At 42.0% G+C, this 18,099-nt stretch overlaps 1 protein-coding gene across 1 annotated transcript in view; it reads right to left on the bottom strand.

Moving 5' to 3' along the window:
• Positions 1 to 2,758: 2,758 nt before the first annotated feature.
• LOC139448887 (uncharacterized) overlaps positions 2,759 to 18,099 on the bottom strand; it is a 34,905-nt gene continuing 19,564 nt past the window's right edge. The window contains exons 14-25 of the mRNA XM_071230405.1: positions 14,153 to 14,483; positions 13,545 to 13,642; positions 13,132 to 13,261; positions 12,809 to 12,879; positions 12,308 to 12,407; positions 10,700 to 11,779; positions 10,392 to 10,444; positions 10,146 to 10,197; positions 9,857 to 9,948; positions 9,416 to 9,473; positions 7,375 to 7,431; positions 2,759 to 4,029 (exon numbers count right to left, since the gene is read on the bottom strand). Of these exons, the coding sequence (XP_071086506.1) occupies positions 3,347 to 4,029; positions 7,375 to 7,431; positions 9,416 to 9,473; positions 9,857 to 9,948; positions 10,146 to 10,197; positions 10,392 to 10,444; positions 10,700 to 11,779; positions 12,308 to 12,407; positions 12,809 to 12,879; positions 13,132 to 13,261; positions 13,545 to 13,642; positions 14,153 to 14,483 (2,805 nt within the window). The 3' untranslated portion in view covers positions 2,759 to 3,346. The remainder of the gene's footprint in view (positions 4,030 to 7,374; positions 7,432 to 9,415; positions 9,474 to 9,856; positions 9,949 to 10,145; positions 10,198 to 10,391; positions 10,445 to 10,699; positions 11,780 to 12,307; positions 12,408 to 12,808; positions 12,880 to 13,131; positions 13,262 to 13,544; positions 13,643 to 14,152; positions 14,484 to 18,099) is intronic.

Below are 18,099 nucleotides of genomic sequence, written 5' to 3'. Positions count from 1 at the left end.
TCAGGGTCACAGTACACTGACACAATCGGGTGAATCAGGGCCACAGTACACGAACACAATCGGGTGACTCGGGGCCACAGTACACTGACACAATCAGGTGAATCAGGGCCACAGTACACTGACACAATCAGGTGAATCAGGGCCATAGTACACTGACACAATCAGGTGAATCAGGGCCACAGTATACAGACACAATCAGGTGAATCAGGGTCACAGTACACTGACACAATCAGGTGAATCAGGGTCACAGTACACTGACACAATCAGGTGAATCAGGGGCCACAGTACACAGACACAATCAGGTGAATCAGGGTCACAGTACACTGACACAATCAGGTGAATCAGGGGCCACAGTACACAGACACAATCAGGTGAATCAGGGTCACAGTACACTGACACAATCAGGTGAATCAGGGGCCACAGTACACAGACACAATCAGGTGAATCAGGGTCACAGTATACTGACACAATCAGGTGAATCAGGGTCACAGTACACTGACACAATCAGGCGACTCAGGGCCACTTTACACAGACACGATCGGGTAAATCAGGGCCATAGTACACTGACACGATCGGGTGAATCGGGGGACAAAGTGCACAGACACAATCAGGCGACTCAGGGCCACGTTACACTGACACAATCAGGTGAATCAGGGCCAGAGTACACAGACGCGATCGGATGAATCAGGGGACACAGTGCACAGATACAGTCTTGTGAATCATGGCTATTTGTCATGTCACTTTTTGCATTACAATTTCAGCGAAACTGATGTCAACTAACACACCTTAAAGCCCCACCCTGACTATAAATAGCCCGCAAGGTGGCGGTGTTTCAGTTTCGAACAATGACTGACAATGTAAACACAACCGAGTGTCGGGAGACGTTTTTTGAAAACCATACCTTTGTTCCCATGATAAGTAAAAATTATTGAAAGACATTTTTTGATTAGTCATATATTTTATTTCGTCCGCGCGCTCTCTGATTAGTTGAGGCTTGAGGGGAGAAACACATACAAAAATATGGATGGCCTTATGCAAATGACACTTGGCATGCCAATCAAGAGGGATCTGGGTCACTGGGACCGGCCAAGTTTCACGGATCGAGTTACTTCGGCATGCAGAGCTTCACCTGACAAGTGAGACTTTGCCAAAATACATTGCTACTGGGCAATGAAAAAACGACAAGAAACTACTTTGAACACTTGAAAATATTTTTGACCATTACCAGGGTTTTTTACACGATCGTTGTCATCCAGATTCCAGATGAGGCAAGACGAACACCACGAAGAAAAACATTGTTGAAATCACCGATTGCCGTATATATTGTGAGAAATGCTATTAATAAACTGCATATATACCGTAAACAACAGTATAACGATTGGTGCCCCAACACATATTATGTTTCTTGTTCATTTACACTGCTCATATGCATCACGACAAACGTATTTCGTTCTAGATTTAGAACCATAATTTGTGTGTTGGACTGTGCTGGATAAATCGTGGACATTCCACGGTATCATTTTATGAAGATGTGAAGACGACATGGCTGGTAGGTTTTGGAACCAAAGATGTACGCGTTTGTTGAAAAGTCTTGGAATCGTTTGGTAGATATTTATTACCATTAAAACCTAATCCCTTGTTGTCAAACGGCCCACGTGGGTGGGTGTTTACATGACGTCACCCGTTTACGCATTAACCAATGAAATGTATGTGTTACCATGACGTCATATTGACCTGTCAGATCACTTGTATAAGCTCCGCCCACTAGAGTGCGGTAGTTACTACCGCAGATGGGGCTTTAAGAATATACTATTTCAATATTTATAAATGTTGCAGAAACATGGAAACAATAGACTACAGTTAAGTTAAGCATAGCGGAGTTGTGCCCCCTTTCTGTTCCCCAAATGGTTCAAATGATTTGACAGCAAGTCAAGTTTTGGAAAAAAATAGTAAGTTATTCTTTGCTTTGTATATGTATTGCATTAGTATGTCGTTCATATATAGAACATTATTTCCTCCGCTCACGGTGTCAGTGAAGATGTCACGTTATAAGTGCCTTTATAGGTCAACTATTGAAAGTTTCAAACTTTGTTGTGTTATTTTACGCAGGACGAAATATTGGACACGATTCATGACTGTCTGCTTTTCAAATCAGTCTTATAGTTGTGATATGATACTGCATGATAATAAAGTTTACATTCTGTCTCCCTGCTGAATTGTATAGAGGTAAATCAAGTGCCACACGAAGACAATTCTCTCACAATTTCTACTTTTAAAATTGATAAAATTGTGCGTCAGAAAAATAACTCGGCATCTAGGGGTAGAATCCGAATCTGTTAAAGAAGACAGTTAATTATTATAGTGCTCATCTTTGAGAGTATATCAGCAGTGTCGGAAATAACATGTCATCCTTACAGTGTTCCCTACCACACGTTTCTGTCACAAAATCGAATTATTAAATACCATGTCATTCATGCGTACTCGCGAGTTCAACGTCTGACGTATGACGCCTGGAGCCGTTTTCAGTTCACGGCATATCGATCGGCTGAGTCCTCACCACTCCGTATCTTGTAGATTACGGAATGGGACGAGTATGCCAAATGGCATAGGGATCATTCGTAAGTGTCCGTAGACTAAAGTCACGAGACACCATGCCTACCTGTAACCTTCGTAAGTGTCCGTTACCTCTTGACATAATCAGAGCAGATAATTAAACAAACACATTTCAGTGGGTATTCTAAGTGTTCTTAGTGTTTTTTTCCCTCACAGCAAACACATGATAATAGAGAAACAAAATATTCAGTGAACTTTGTAACATTTCTGTACACACGTCACATGTACACCTGTACATTCTATGTCCGCTTCAATCACTTTCATCCCATTTCTTCACTGACATCAAATGTGGCAATGTGGCGGCACAACTGCAATACTTTCAGCACAACACTATTCATGTAGGGGTTTAAAACAATTATATTACAGAGAAGAAACGGACCATGTCAACAAATTCATGATTTGTAACAACTTTTGATGAATCTGTGCACTCATTTGATTGTTGTGTCATTTCCCAGAAATGTAGGAAATGTGTGATAAACTGATCGATTACCGCAGATTAATAATCATAACAATACTCATGTGAGGATGCAAAATGTTTCTAATACACCACAGAAACCAGTCAAGTAGAAAACAACACATTTAGCTAACCTTGTTACATTCTTGTACACAACAAACAGAACATAGACAGGTAACTCCTATGTCCGCCTCAATCAATACAATCACACTACATTTGACAGTTTAAATAAATATGTCACACTTACAAGTTTACACAATGTCATGTTTATTTCATTTCCTATGTGAGGGCGTTATAGATAAGTGACTTCTTGGAGTCAGTCATGGTGATGTCCACCCCGCTGACCACCTTCATGTTGACTGTGTAGACACCTGGCGACCCAACACTAAACATGGGGAGAAGAGACTCCCTCCACTCAACATCCAGCTTGGCCAAAACAATCTCCCTGTCGAGATCGAACAAGCCGAGTCTCCCCCTCCCCACGTCAAGCACAACGCCATAGTGGAGGGTGACCTGTGTGCCGGGTGTGTCAGACATTGTGGTTCTGTAACACTCCCCCTCCTCCCCCTGCTGACACACCCTGGTACAGAGACTCTGGTGTGTGCCACATCTCCATACACGGACACACCAGGAGCGGCGCTGTCCACGAACATAACAGTCACTGTCCACCTGGCTCTCCTCCCCCACACCCATCTCCAGGACAACAGGCCAACACAACACACCACCCACCACACCCACCCTGGAGTGGGTCTCCCAGTATCGTGGTGTGTGTGGGGCAGGGGTGACATTAGAGGGGGGTGGAGTAAGGGGGATGGGGGTGGAACTACAGGTGCCCATGTATCTCTGTAACCTGCCGCTGTCTCTGTGTCGTGTGGCGGGCGGCGGGTTGACCAGCTCACCGTCTGTAGTTACGTGGCAGCAGTCTGTGTTGGCTCGAGCAGCGTCCAGTTGTAGTTTAGGACCTGGAAATATACATTTTGTTTACAGTTTATCAAATTTCCTGACTTCAGATAACAAATTGGTCATTTTATTGTGAACCTCGTTTCAATGTTTACAAAACACCGCACTGAAAGATCGGCTGGCATTTTCGTCTCTCTGTGAAATTCAACATAACAATGCCCTAAATAGTAGCAATAACGCTGTGAAATTATTTGACTGGGTATTCGAAATGTTTTTCATACATTTTTATGTGCATTTGTAAAGAAATGAATGCTGTTTTAAATATTTTTTCACAAAGTTGTAGTTGAGCTGGTTTGTGTCAGCTATCAGAAGTAGACGACAACAGCCTAAATATACAAGTGTTTCCACATTATTCCACGATAAAACTATCATCATGGCAATTCAAACTCTTCTTGTACAATATTGTAAACAATAAGATGGAAAAAGCTGTTGTTTGACGATATTTTTACACTTGAGTGTTCAACAGACACAGTGTGAACAGGTAACTTCTACGATCGCTTCAGTCACTGGCCACAGCTTCAGCAACCTCGCTGGCCGCGAGGATGTCGCGTCATGTGTTGTGACTGGGACACTATGTATTTATTGTCACATGACGATTATTAAAGATGTTGTCAAAGATATAATTTAATACATTCTCAGTATTTAATGCAACCACTTCTAAAACTGTTCCCACAAACGTAAACATAAAATAACTAAACAATATATGATAACAACGATCTACATTGTGTTAACACTTATATTATCCTGCGGATAGACAAGTCAACAATGCTTTCACCAGTCACCCGACCCTTAGTTTCACAGAGTTGAACAAATTTAGAAGTTGGAGAACAACAGTAATTCAGTATGTAGATCTAGGCAGCGAATTCCAACTCTTTTGATTTGCATTCAACATCAAAACTTTTACCCATTTACCAGAACTGAAATTCAGAAATCAGTAATCCGAATTGTTTTTCTAATGTTGAACACCGACGCCGCTTTTATCAATATTTCGGTAATATCACGACGGAGAACACCAGAAATGGGCTTTACACATTTCAGCCAAGTCGGAAGTCGAACGCGGGTCTTCGGCGTGACGATCGGACGCTTTAACCACTAGCCAGCCACCGTCCAAATATTGCTGCCATAACAACAGGTACGGCCTTCATCATCAGTGCCATACACATATGTACACGTACGATAATCATGTACATCACAATACATGGGTTTGTTAATACTTATAAACCTTTACAATTATTGTCAGACAAGTGTTATGGCGCCGTTAAAAGTGACAATACAATGATATTGAAATCTGCATTAGAATTTAGGATTTACGCATAATATATGTCATTAGCACTGACTCAAAGTATAATAATGTGTCCAAAAAGGATGAAATGCAATATTACAACCAATATGTCAAATTATGTTTTACTCAGAAACAGACTGCCTCCGTGGTCCAATGGTGGAGCGTCCATGCAAAGAGTGGAATATCTGGGGTTCGTTACCCGGCCGCGTCATACCAAAAGACGTTCAAATATGGTTGGGTGGTTGGTTTGTTGTTTTACGCCGCACTCAGCAATATCCCAGTTATATGACGGCGGTCTGTAAATAATCGAGTATGGACCAGACAATCCAGTGATTGATATCATGAGCATCGATCCACGCAGTTGGGATCGACGACATGCTTCAACCAAATCAGCGAGCCTGCCCACCCGATCCTGTTAGTCGCCTTTTACGACAAGCATAGTCGCCTTTTACGGCAAGATGGTAGTAAAAGATGGAATCAGTATACTGTGGGGTACTCATGTTAAACTGCGGCACGGTAGTTAGCACTTTGATATCGGTATTAGTCCAGATTTGTACAAGCAGCCACAAACGCGCGCGCGCGCACACGTACATGCACGTAGCTGTATAAGAGCAATAATTTTGAACGCGACGATAAACCTCATTTCACCTGACAGCATTCAGAAACAGTATTGAAGATGAATGTTGACGGAAAAACGTACACGATTAACTGAAAGTGTTTTACAATAATAATATTTCTCAGTCTCATTAACCTCCTCGACAAGGGGGGAAACTCCGTCAGGTGAACTGATCAACTGAAATCTACAATGTCATAGTTCTTACGTGAATTTGTGAATCGACTTGTTTGTTACAGTTTGTTGTAGTTTAACGTTTTCAATACATATCCAAAGTTATGATATACGGAACGTACTATACATATTATCCATGTCATCCTTTCACACACACCATACAAGGGTGACGGGAGGCGGTACAACTCAGTTCCGACATACTAAAAACATCTATAGACTCTGCCACTTGAAATAGAATGACGAAATATCACGATGATTGATTAACGAAGATAGGAGCATGTGTGATGAAACTTAAAAAGTAAAAACAAGCAAATTTACTTACAGTAATGGCAAAATATAGCAAAGTGCGCTTTTCTAGAAATAGCTATTTTGCTAGCAACAAACATCATCACTGAGTTGTGATCTCATTGTTACAATTCGGGTAAGAATCGACAGTCAGGTAACGGCGAGCGGTTATATTTAGCAGTTAACTTGATCAATAGCCTAAAATACTACATCTGCACGTTTTTCTTTCAATTTGTTCCTTATCGGCGGAATGACTTGTTTTCACTATTTAGTAGCTGTCTTTGTAAGATTTATATTTCGTGATTCTATTTTAAGTGGGGAATACTAAAGAGAACAGTCGGACGTTTTGTTTTTGTTAACAATCGTGAATCAAACTTCTCAAAAATGCGCCAACTGAAAACAACTGAGCGGCTCCAGGCAATTGGAATACTGGCTATTACAGTTTCTTCTTTGTTGTTTAACGCCAAAATCAGTATTCAAGCTATATAACAGTGGTCTGTAATAATCGAATCTGGACCATACGATGACATGCATCAACCAAGTCAGCGAGCCTGATGACCCGATCACGTCAAGGGCCTCTTACGACAAACATAGTCGTCTTTTACGGCAGGCATGAGTTGCTGAATACCCCTTCTACCCCGGACCTTCACGGGTCACTGGATATTACAACGAATCGAAAACAAGACCCGGTGGCTAAAGTTCGTTTCCCAACAAGGGTAAATGATACACCTGGAGTATTGCTCCCTCGCTCCCTAACTCACTCACTCTGTACAACTGGAATACAATCGTCGAATGCATTGCTTGTTCTCCGTCTCTTTAAGTAGTGTTCCAGCTCCACACAGCCAGACACCAGTAGTGGACAGCAAGGATCCATGACATCAGTGCGTGATGACACACTATCATTCAGGTTGAATTTCATTGAAGTGTTTTTTTACTACTGATGCGACTGCCTGGCAGAGCGGACTGCTGTCGCTATGATTCAAATGTACTTACACATGATGTATGTGACACCGCTGTCCCCCTTGACGATGTGCACTTTGCTAGAAAAGCCTGCAAAAGTATAGATTACAATGTAAAACACAATTTTGGCGCATTTGCTTCTGAAGAAATGTGAATATGGTTTGTTTTCCCAGATGACCTGCACAGTTAGAAGACAGTCAATCTGTGAGGTGTGTTTTTATAAACTGTATTTCAGTTATAACATGGAGTGTCAGCTTGGTGTGAATTGTTGTGCTTCAGAGGACTGGGTCAACCGTGTCCCGCACAGTGGTTAAGCACCCTCACATAAGTGAAAGACACAATGGTTAAGCACCCTCACACAAGTGAAACACACAGTGGTTAAGCACCCTCACACAAGTGAAACACACAGTGGTTAAGCACCCTCACACAAGTGAAACACAGTGGTTAAGCACCCTCACACAAGTGAAACACACAGTGGTTAAGCACCCTCACATAAGTGAAACACACAGTGGTTAAGCACCCTCACATAAGTGAAACACACAGTGGTTAAGCATCCTCACATAAGTGAAACACAGTGGTTAAGCACCCTCACACAAGTGAAACACAGTGGTTAAGCAACCTCACACAAGTGAAACACACAGTGGTTAAGCACCCTCACACAAGTGAAACACAGTGGTTAAGCATCCTCACATAAGTGAAACACACAGTGGTTAAGCACCCTCACATAAGTGAAACACAGTGGTTAAGCACCCTCACACAAGTGAAACACAGTGGTTAAGCACCCTCACACAAGTGAAACACACAGTGGTTAAGCACCCTCACACAAGTGAAACACAGTGGTTAAGCACCCTCACACAAGTGAAACGCACAGTGGTTAAGCACCCTCACATAAGTGAAACACACAGTGGTTAAGCATCCTCACACAAGTGAAACACACAGTGGTTAAGCACCCTCACACAAGTGAAACACAGTGGTTAAGCACCCTCACACAAGTGAAACACACAGTGGTTAAGCACCCTCACATAAGTGAAACACACAGTGGTTAAGCATCCTCACACAAGTGAAACACACAGTGGTTAAGCACCCTCACACAAGTGAAACACAGTGGTTAAGCACCCTCACACAAGTGAAACACACAACTTAGTCATGTAGTTTCATAATTTTCTTTTCAACCAACACAAATAGCTGATATCGTGTTGTCGTCATGCATGTTTCAAAACATTCCGTGCAGTGCTCATCTGATACAGCCACGTGTAAGTGAAACGGTCTATCATGAGCTGTCATGTATTATGATCTGATCTGGATCAAGGATGTACTCCCACGGTCCAACTTAGGTCCCAAACATCGTGCTCCTTTCTATGATTTATGATAAATCAAATCAACATGCTGAAGACATTCAAGATATGAACAACATGCAACAGATAAAGTAATTATCTTATCACAGATCAAGAATTAATCATTTGGATTAAATATCAAACATGAACTGAACAGCTATATAAAATGTGTTTCCTTCTACTGCACAAGCGACGTGACCAAGTGGAGACGTCATTCATCACAGATATTTGCCAAGTATTTGACGGGTTGTGTCTTTATTGCCCCACATGTCTCAATTCGTTAGGATTTTCGCAATGTCTGATATTGAATGAGTAATAAACAACGTTATAAGAGTTTGTTTCTTTTCACCCATCCCTACTTGTCGGAATCCGAATTTCTTAAGTTTAAGGCTGACACTTTTACGTGTGTATTGAACACACTTCCGATATACAAAAATACCAAAAGTTTCTGCATTAACGAAATATGTCCTGCCATTGCACAATCCCGTCTGCATTTCATAATGTGACCCACATAAAAGACTGTAACAAGAGAATAGAAATAAGAATTGATTGACCTCTGAGTAATCTGTTTGTGGTAGTTCAGGTATGGTGTCGGTCTTACACAATCCAAGCAAAATGACCTATCTACTATACATAATTGATATTGTAGCACTCTAGATGGAACTGGTGGCATCTTCTATACTGATAGTAACTCGAATAAAGTTTTGACTTTAGACTAAAATCAGTTGTCCTCCACGAACCTCGCAAGAAGATTTCACGTGGTACTGTCTCAGTGGAGATGCATACTCGAATTGTGAGCTGAAACAAAGGTGTTAAGAGATTGTTTTTAGCGTAAGCTGTTTCATTTTATAGGATGGACAATTTCAACTTACAGATTGATTTACTTTTACTGAATGCAACTGAAGATTTAGCGGCAGATCATTAGTATGTGATATGACGTTTTTGTTTGTTGTTTAACTCCACACTCAGCAATATTCCGACTATATGGCGGCGGCATGTAAATAATCGTATCAGGGCCATTTCCGATGATTGATTTATGTGCAACCCCCCACGCCGTCGGGGAACAATGACACGCTATCAACAAGCCTGATCACCTGATCCATCTATTCGCCTGTTTACAATCAGCATTGGTTGCTGGGGACCTATTCAGACCCGGAACCTCGTTGGGTTATTGAACGTACTTTGGTGGCAGCTTCATAAACGTCTTGTGATGTCGGCTGTGCAGGTTGGAGTTCCTGTGATCCAGATACAGTAGCGTCGGATTCCTTGATTCCTGTTGGAAGACAAACAAACATATTTGAACGTTTTTCTACCTGACTCAAATTGTTTAAGCATGTTTACTTAAATCCTACATATCGAGTCGTTCACGTATGCGTTAGGTACATTGATGTTTTGCTATAAAGACTGAAATAGAATAAGTGATTTATTTAATCTGCTCCTTCCGACCTCCATCCGGGTATCATACTATACCTGTGATGCAATGTATAATCTGGAGAAGCTGACGCCATCGTCCTTCATGGAGCTGAAACAACAACCACAATATATACCTGTGGGCATTCAACCATCTGAGAGACTGTAACGTGACGTTATTATATAACATAGAACTGGTATAGAACTCCCAACCATGTTCATCAGCCGAATATTCTAATTGATTCCAACAATATTTGCATTCAACGTATTTAGATACATTTAATTTCCTTTTAAACAACATATTACCGTGTTTGTTTCTTGTTCTCTCAATGTCAGCAGGTGTATCTGTTGAAGCAGATCTGAGGACAAATATGGAACAGATATATGCATCGGCTTTTTGTAATGTATATCTAACGTGCAATGTTTACAAAGTCACTTACGACTTATAGATAAGTGTTACACCAACAGCTTGGATTAAATGCTTTAGTACCGATGTGGACATAAAGAAAAAGTGCAGTTGAGGCATTTAAGCAAATGTTTCAGCAGTGGAATGAGAAACTGGTCAATGGGTTGCTGAGTATCATCTTAACATGAATGTTCTTGAATATACCTACCTTGGTAAGTAGGCTGTGTGTCTGGAATACGATCCAAGTCGAGACAGGAGACAAGGCCACCAAATGTATCGATGAGTTCCTCCAGGGCTTTCTGGCCTTGAAAGGAAAGGAGGATCCTTGTATCTCTTGTGTCATCTTCTGGAAGTTCTCTCTTGAGATTTTCATCACATTTCTTCAGTATCGCAGCAGTGAGAGCAATGAGCTCCTCTCGTCTTGTAGATTCCAGTGTTCTCTGTGTGTATTCTATCGTGGATGCAATGGAAGTATGGACGTCATGTATAGTGTCAAGTGTCTCTTGAACTGTTTTATTTGGGGCCTCCAGACTCATTTTGACCTCTTCCCTCAGTTTTCTCTGTCGATGAAGGGACTTTACAGCCACACTTTTACAAACAGTAATGATGGCTTGTTCCAGAGTTCTCTGTTTATCGCCCAGTTCATCTTTGTGACTGTTGACAGTTGCCATTCTGTCTGTGACATCTTTCAGTTTACGTCGTTGATTCTGCAACTGTTCCTCCAACTGACCCTTTGCCTTCTCATGGGCATGATTCAAGTCATCTTTCTTGTGATCTCTATGGGCCCCATGTAGACATACAATACAGATAGCCTTCTTACATGTGTGGTCATACAGCTGGAGTTCATTGTTTGGGTGGTCTGTGCAATTAGGTTCCTTCAGCCAATGCCTCATGGGGATATTCTCTGTCTGATTGACCTCCTCCACTCTGTGGTTTCTATTCCGTGTCCGCAGGTCATGATATTTATGACAGTCGGAACAGAGCAGGTTATCACATTCGTGACAGTACACCTCAGCCTTTGCGTCATGATCTCCCTCGATGTAGTTACATTTCTTGTCTCCCTCAACGTTGGCAGCAAAAGCAGCCTCATTGCGTCCAACATGATCTACTTCAGTCTGTTCCATGTTGAACTCACGACCACAGGGACATTGGAGGCACTTCTGCTTCGCTAGGGCAGCGTGGTGATCAATGCATGGTTTGCAGGCAGAATGAAGGCATGGAAGGAGACAAAGCTGACTTTCATCACAGCAAGATTGAGTTGAAAACTGGCACATTCTGTCACTGGAACCTGGGGGTAAAAAACAACACAATAAGATGTATATATTCAATATCATACTGAGCTCTTCATGATTAGACTGCCTCCTTGGTCTAGTGGATAGAGCGCCTGTCTGTGGAGCGAAAGGTCGGGGGTTCGATCCCTGACCAAAAGCCGTTAAAAGATGGTACTTGTTACCCTGCGTGGACCTCGATATTAAGGGACTAAAAAAAAGGACTGGTATGCTCGGCGTCTGTATATTGTGTACGATAGGGGTATGCATTCTAAACTGCGGCTCATGGGACGAGCGCTGTAAAATCAACATTAGTCAGGACTAGTACAAGCAGCCACGCACGCACACGCTTACACGCACGCGCGCCTGCACTCACACACACACACACACACACACACACACACACACACACACACACAAACGCACACACATGCACACACACGAACGCAAGTATTCGCTAAGCTAAGCCACATATCTCCCCACCTTATTATGATTATGTTTCTGACTATTTACGTTTGTGATATTGATTGTCCCTTTTCTCAGTGTACCTGTATGTTGGACCTGCACTGCAATGTCTTCCATATCTGGGGACTGTGGCCTAGGATCCCCTGACAAGGCCTCGTTTGCCTGCTGTTCTTCGTGCAGTCTCTGAAATGACAAGTGCCATTGCTTCATATTGTCCTTTTATGTTACATGTGTAATTATGCAACAGTGTTTCTATTTCCGAGTATCTCCTTCAGGATAACATCACTCCTACCTGGGGGCACGAGTGGCACTGTCGTCTAAGGCGCCGCGATTCGCTGTGCAGAGTTGGGTCCCTTGGGCACACCAGAAACCTATGATTGTGGGTTCGAATCCCAGTTCGCCTCGATTATGTTTCTAGGTTTGTCAGCGCCGTACCCGTGCTCGTGGGTTTCACCGAAGTGGTAAACGTCTGAGACATGCATCACTTCGGGATTTCCTCCCACATTAAGCTGACACGCAGCGATATAACTGGATTATTGTTAAAAGCGGCATTAAACCCAACTCACTCACTCACTCATTCCTACCTTCTTCACGTCGTCACATTCTGCCTGACTCTGCTGCAAATCATCGTTTGACTTTGACAGTTTCATTTTCACTGAAATGAGAAAGTTGCAAGGATCGCATCAGTTAATTGCTTCTTTGATCAAAATACAAATTCCTTGGTATGTTTTATTGTAGATGTCGAGGGAAAGTATCTCCAGCAATGACATTGTCTGGTTAATAATACTATACAGGTCAATGGTAATCAGTAATGCTGCACGTGTTCACGTCAACACTGGCAGCAGAGGTAAAATCAAAGTTGCAACTAAAAGACAGACTTGAAACAGAAAAGCAAACATCAGCCTACATGTTTCTACTTCCTCCTTCTGCTTTTCTATCTGTGCTATGTGGTCCTCTCTTTCCTTTTTAATTGCTTCCTCCCGTTCAGCGTGGTCCAAGTTTTTTTGTTTTAGTTGTTCCTCAAGTCTTTCCATTGCCTGAAAACAGACGTGAACGAGGGGTAATCATCTGAACATCCACTACATATAAATACACCTAAACATTGCAGCTTTTTACATGTAGTGCCTGTTTCACTAGTCTCGGAAAATGTAATATAAACTTGATATTTAAAAGAGTTGTGGGAAGCTTACATTCACTAAAATTGCACATCTGATACCTAATACATGTGCAGCACTACTTCATACATATCTTTCTCATCTGAATATAGGGGTATCTTAACATGATGAGCAGACAAGTTTTTACTGTGTTCGGACTACTCACAGATTGCAGTTCAGCTATCTGGTCCTCTTTGTCACCAAGCTCCTTTTTGTACTGAGCTTCCAGCTTGAACTTGTTGACATAGACGAGTTCTGAACTACCTGAAGAGTAGATTAGTGCGCGTGTGGTAAAACAGTAAGACAAGATGTAACTCGTAGTTTGAAGACATTTTGTTTCCTCTGTTGAGTAGCTACTAACTGGGCACATCTGTGGTTGATAGCACTTCTCTTTATCGGCATCATATCATATAGTACTGCATTTATCTTTTTAAAATCATTTTATTTTTCTAATGTTTTTTTTTATGTTCATACGTACTGTCATAGACTTACTTCAATGTATTGATATAAAATGTGAGATATTATTTGTTGAATGGGAGAGAATGAAACGATGTGTGACCCTGTGACTTTCTGGCTGTGATCTAAGTGTATCTAGGCTTAATGTGGTGACCTGGCAGGTGGCAACATTCAGGATTTAGTTCTCCAAACAACAATCTAAACCAATTCCAAGAGTGGGATATTTTTTTACATTTCTGATGCACAGAAATACTAGACCAACTGATAGCTGTATGCTATTGGTAGTTCTGGCAGCTTATGATAACCCTACTTACGAACCTGCTTCCATGGAGGTTCCATCAAGCCGTTGTTTGATGAACGGCTGTGAGGAATCAAGCACAGCACACAGTGTCCGGTACCCTTCTTGTCCCTTCTTCTTTAATATTTCTAACAGCATCTCACATTTCTCCGGCCCAGCCTGTCTACACCTGTCATAGTCCGCCTGTGTGAAGACATCGTCCTCCAACAAGGCGTCCAGCACAGGGTCCACCTGAAGGTTCTCCTTTAGGTACTTGTGGTTCCTCTGGTGACGACAACGTGGGGGGCAGCCATCTTCTGACGTCAGGTGTGTGGGAATGTCGCTGGGATGAAGGTACAGTTCTAAAAAGTTCTAAACATTAATAACTTAGCATTAAACTCATAATGCCCTTTTATACTGCGTTAGAGGTCCTGGTCAAATTCTTCCTTGCGAAAATCGTACTTTTTATTGCAATTCTCCATGTTGTATAGTTACATGTATAATGTATTGAAGTAGGTACCTTCGTCCCTTTATTTCCCATAATATCTTACATAGAGAAATGGGTTTCCTTTATGTTATAGGGGCCACGGGTAGCTCAGCCGTCTAAGGAGCCGCAACTCACTGTGCAAATTTGCGTCTATTGGGTGCGCCAGAAACCTATGTTTGTTGGTTCGAATCCAGGTTTGCCGCGATTATGTGTTTACGTTTGTCAGCACCATATCCGTGATCGTGGGTTTTGACAAAAGAGTAAACGTCTCAGACCTGCATTACTTCGGGCTTTCCTCCCATATAAGCTGACACGCCGTGATATAAATGAAATACTGTTAAACGAGGCGTTAAACTCACCAACTTATCTAGTTATATGTTGATTCAGTCTCACTATTGAATGAAATAAATGCTCAATAAAATATGTAAGTTCTTCTAAGGGCTGCTATATATCTAGATTGGAGTCTCAATATAATACAAAAGTAAATAAAGCCACGGAACCCTTTAAACAAATGTCTACACAGTTAATTTACATGTCAAACATGGATTTCAACGTTCGATGCCCACCATAGCAAAGTGGCTATGTGTGAAGCTGTGTTCGTTGCATTCGTTGTAAAGCTAAGCAGATGACATGAGTAACCCGCTCTGAAACACAACACTGCAATTCATGCACTTGACAGGCATGTCAAAGCGCTATTCATACATGGTGATGTCAGAGTGGCAGCCATGACAACCTATAGAATGACTTCACCACCAACCGTGGCCAGCTTGTGTAGCATGTTACAACATGGCCTGGCGTTCCCATCACTCTACCACTACTTGTACACTGCTTACAAAGTGTCTGCAAACAAAGTTGCTTGATCCTTGGCACCCTTTCCAAATCTAATAATTACAGGGTGAGACATGATCCGTGTTTGACATGGTCAGATCTTCGCGTCTAACGAGTGTACATATGCTGTTCACACAAGCAGTTGACGAGAGTAGCAGATGTATCCACATACAATACGATACAAGAAACTGTGTTGATATGCTTACTCTTTAACTGACAATACCTGCAATCCTGGGCCAAAAGGTGACGTTTTATCAACACTGTTGCGTCCACCTTCACTATCAACACCCCGCCCAACCCGACCTACACCAATTGCATTCCTCCTCATAACCACAGACACACTGGATTCAACTTAGTTCACACCGATGCTTTAAGATCTATAAAGGAAGTCATACAGCTGTAAACACTCATCAAGAGGGAAAACATAGTATATGTTAAGAAGATGATAATATAACCACAAGAAATGAGTAGATATATTTTACTTACACGACACAGACTCAACAGGAAGACAAATATGGCCGTAGCCTTGTTCAGCTACAAAACGAAACTCGGACATTCAGTGGCGCCTACTCGCGTGACGCACAGGACGCCTGCCTTCATTGGGTACGATAACTTGTGTCATAGTCAGGTTATTCAATGACAAATGCATTCAATTACGGCAGGGAGGCTATACATATTGTCCTCACACTTGCCTGGCGATTTGAAAGCACTCATTCAAACAAAGTGAATCGTAAGCCATTCAATAAAAATAAATTTATTCGATTGTGCCAGCGGTCTCACCCAGGTGGTTGTGTTGAACTACACACAGTTGAGATTTCGTGAGTTTGATGTCGGTGACAACACAACCGTCTTCACCTTGTGTGCACGTTTCCAAGCCTACTGTAGCATGGGGTGACATACACGTGCTGGAACCATGAAGCGATGCTTAAAGTCGACAGCATTAGTTTGCAAACATAGGTTGGCAAACTCCAAAACGTCTGCCAACTTGTGTTTTAAATGACAAATATTTGTTTTTGTTACCTACATTATATGCGGTGATACGAATGAAGGCTGAGTTATAGCCTCACGGTGATAGGGTTCATGTGGTACAGACCGAGGAATAGACGTAATCCATTCCACCAGGTTTATAGCTACAGGTATTGTTTATACGTGGCAAATAGATTTGAATTCGTGTCGTGCTTTAAAATCACCAGGTGAAGAAAACAAACCTGAACATACTTATATCTAAGGAGGGACCAAGATGTGTCTTTCTCTGCTATAATGTTACCTGAATGCAGCCAGGATCTAAAACCAAGGATGACAGAAGGCTAATACTGGGCCCAGGGTTTTACGCCTCCTATCAAGAACGGAATACTGGGCCCCTTTGTAACTGTGACGGCCACAAATACACTATCAGATACTAATGCACAATACACCAACTGACCCAGGACAACAAGGACAAAGGGATACAGAGTTACAATGCACGGGTAGCGACAATAGAGGTCCCAGGACAACAAGGACAAAGGGATACAGAGTTACAATGCACGGGTAGCGACAATAGAGGTCCCAGGACAACAAGGACAAAGAGATACAGAGTTACAATGCACGGGTAGAGACAATATAGGTCCCAGGACAACAAGAACAAAGGACGGAACGAAATACTAGGCCCCTTTGTAACTGTGACGGCCACAAAGACGCTGTCAGATACTAATGCACAATACTCCAATTGACGTTGATAGTTAGTCACGCAATGCATCACCTAACATTGTGCTGGTAGTCGCGGGTAGACATGCTGTGAACACATAATGTGTTAGCTGTATACAAAAATCTAGTTAGAGTAGCGTCGTGATCCATACATGGGGTATGCTATACACTATATGTTGATGTCACGGCAGAATGTAATATTACGAAACTGTTCGTTGCACCAATGAATACATAATATAATGTATTAGTTTCCCTCAAAGTTGATAGTAATGCTTGGTGATGTACAAGTGTATACACTTATTTACTGATCGGTAGAGAACGGTGAGGGATCCATTGTTCGTGTAGCTAGTGAATGGCGTAGAAAAATACCGACCTCACAAAAATCCATCTGTAAAACTCAGCCCTCATATAAAGGTGTATCATCCTTGCTTCTGTTACCACAACAGAAGGCGTGGAAAGAAATATTTGATACAAGTGCAATGGGGAGGCTATGTGTCAGCTTTGGTGACATCTTTAACAAACACATAGTTTCACCCCTTCGAATGTTTTACACTGACGAGAAACAAACTATATCAACCTTAGACGTGACTAAACAAAGGACAAGAAGATATTCCAAATGTAACTTTTGTGATTATGAAATGAGAAATAGGTTATAATGCACGGGTAGCGACAATACAGAACCAAGGAATACAAGGACATAGGGATACAGAGTTATAATGCACTGGCAGCGACAATAGAGGACTCAGGCCAACAAGGACATAGGGATACAGAGTTATAATGCACTGGCAGCGACAATAGAGGACTCAGGCCAACAAGGACATAGGGATACAGAGTTATAATGCACTGGCAGCGACAATAGAGGACCCAGGCCAACAAGGACATGGGGATATTCCCTCATGAATACTTGATTCCTTTGAGAGGCATTTAGAAGTTGAATTACTTGCTTGATAACGATGTTAGAACCTCCACCGAAATGTCTCTCCCACTTGT

This window comes from Haliotis cracherodii, unplaced genomic scaffold, assembly GCF_022045235.1.
Source record: "Haliotis cracherodii isolate W230 unplaced genomic scaffold, xgHalCrac1.p SCAF_7, whole genome shotgun sequence".
Taxonomy (NCBI): Eukaryota; Metazoa; Mollusca; class Gastropoda; order Lepetellida; family Haliotidae; genus Haliotis; species Haliotis cracherodii.
This window is presented reverse-complemented; position numbering and strand designations above follow the sequence as displayed.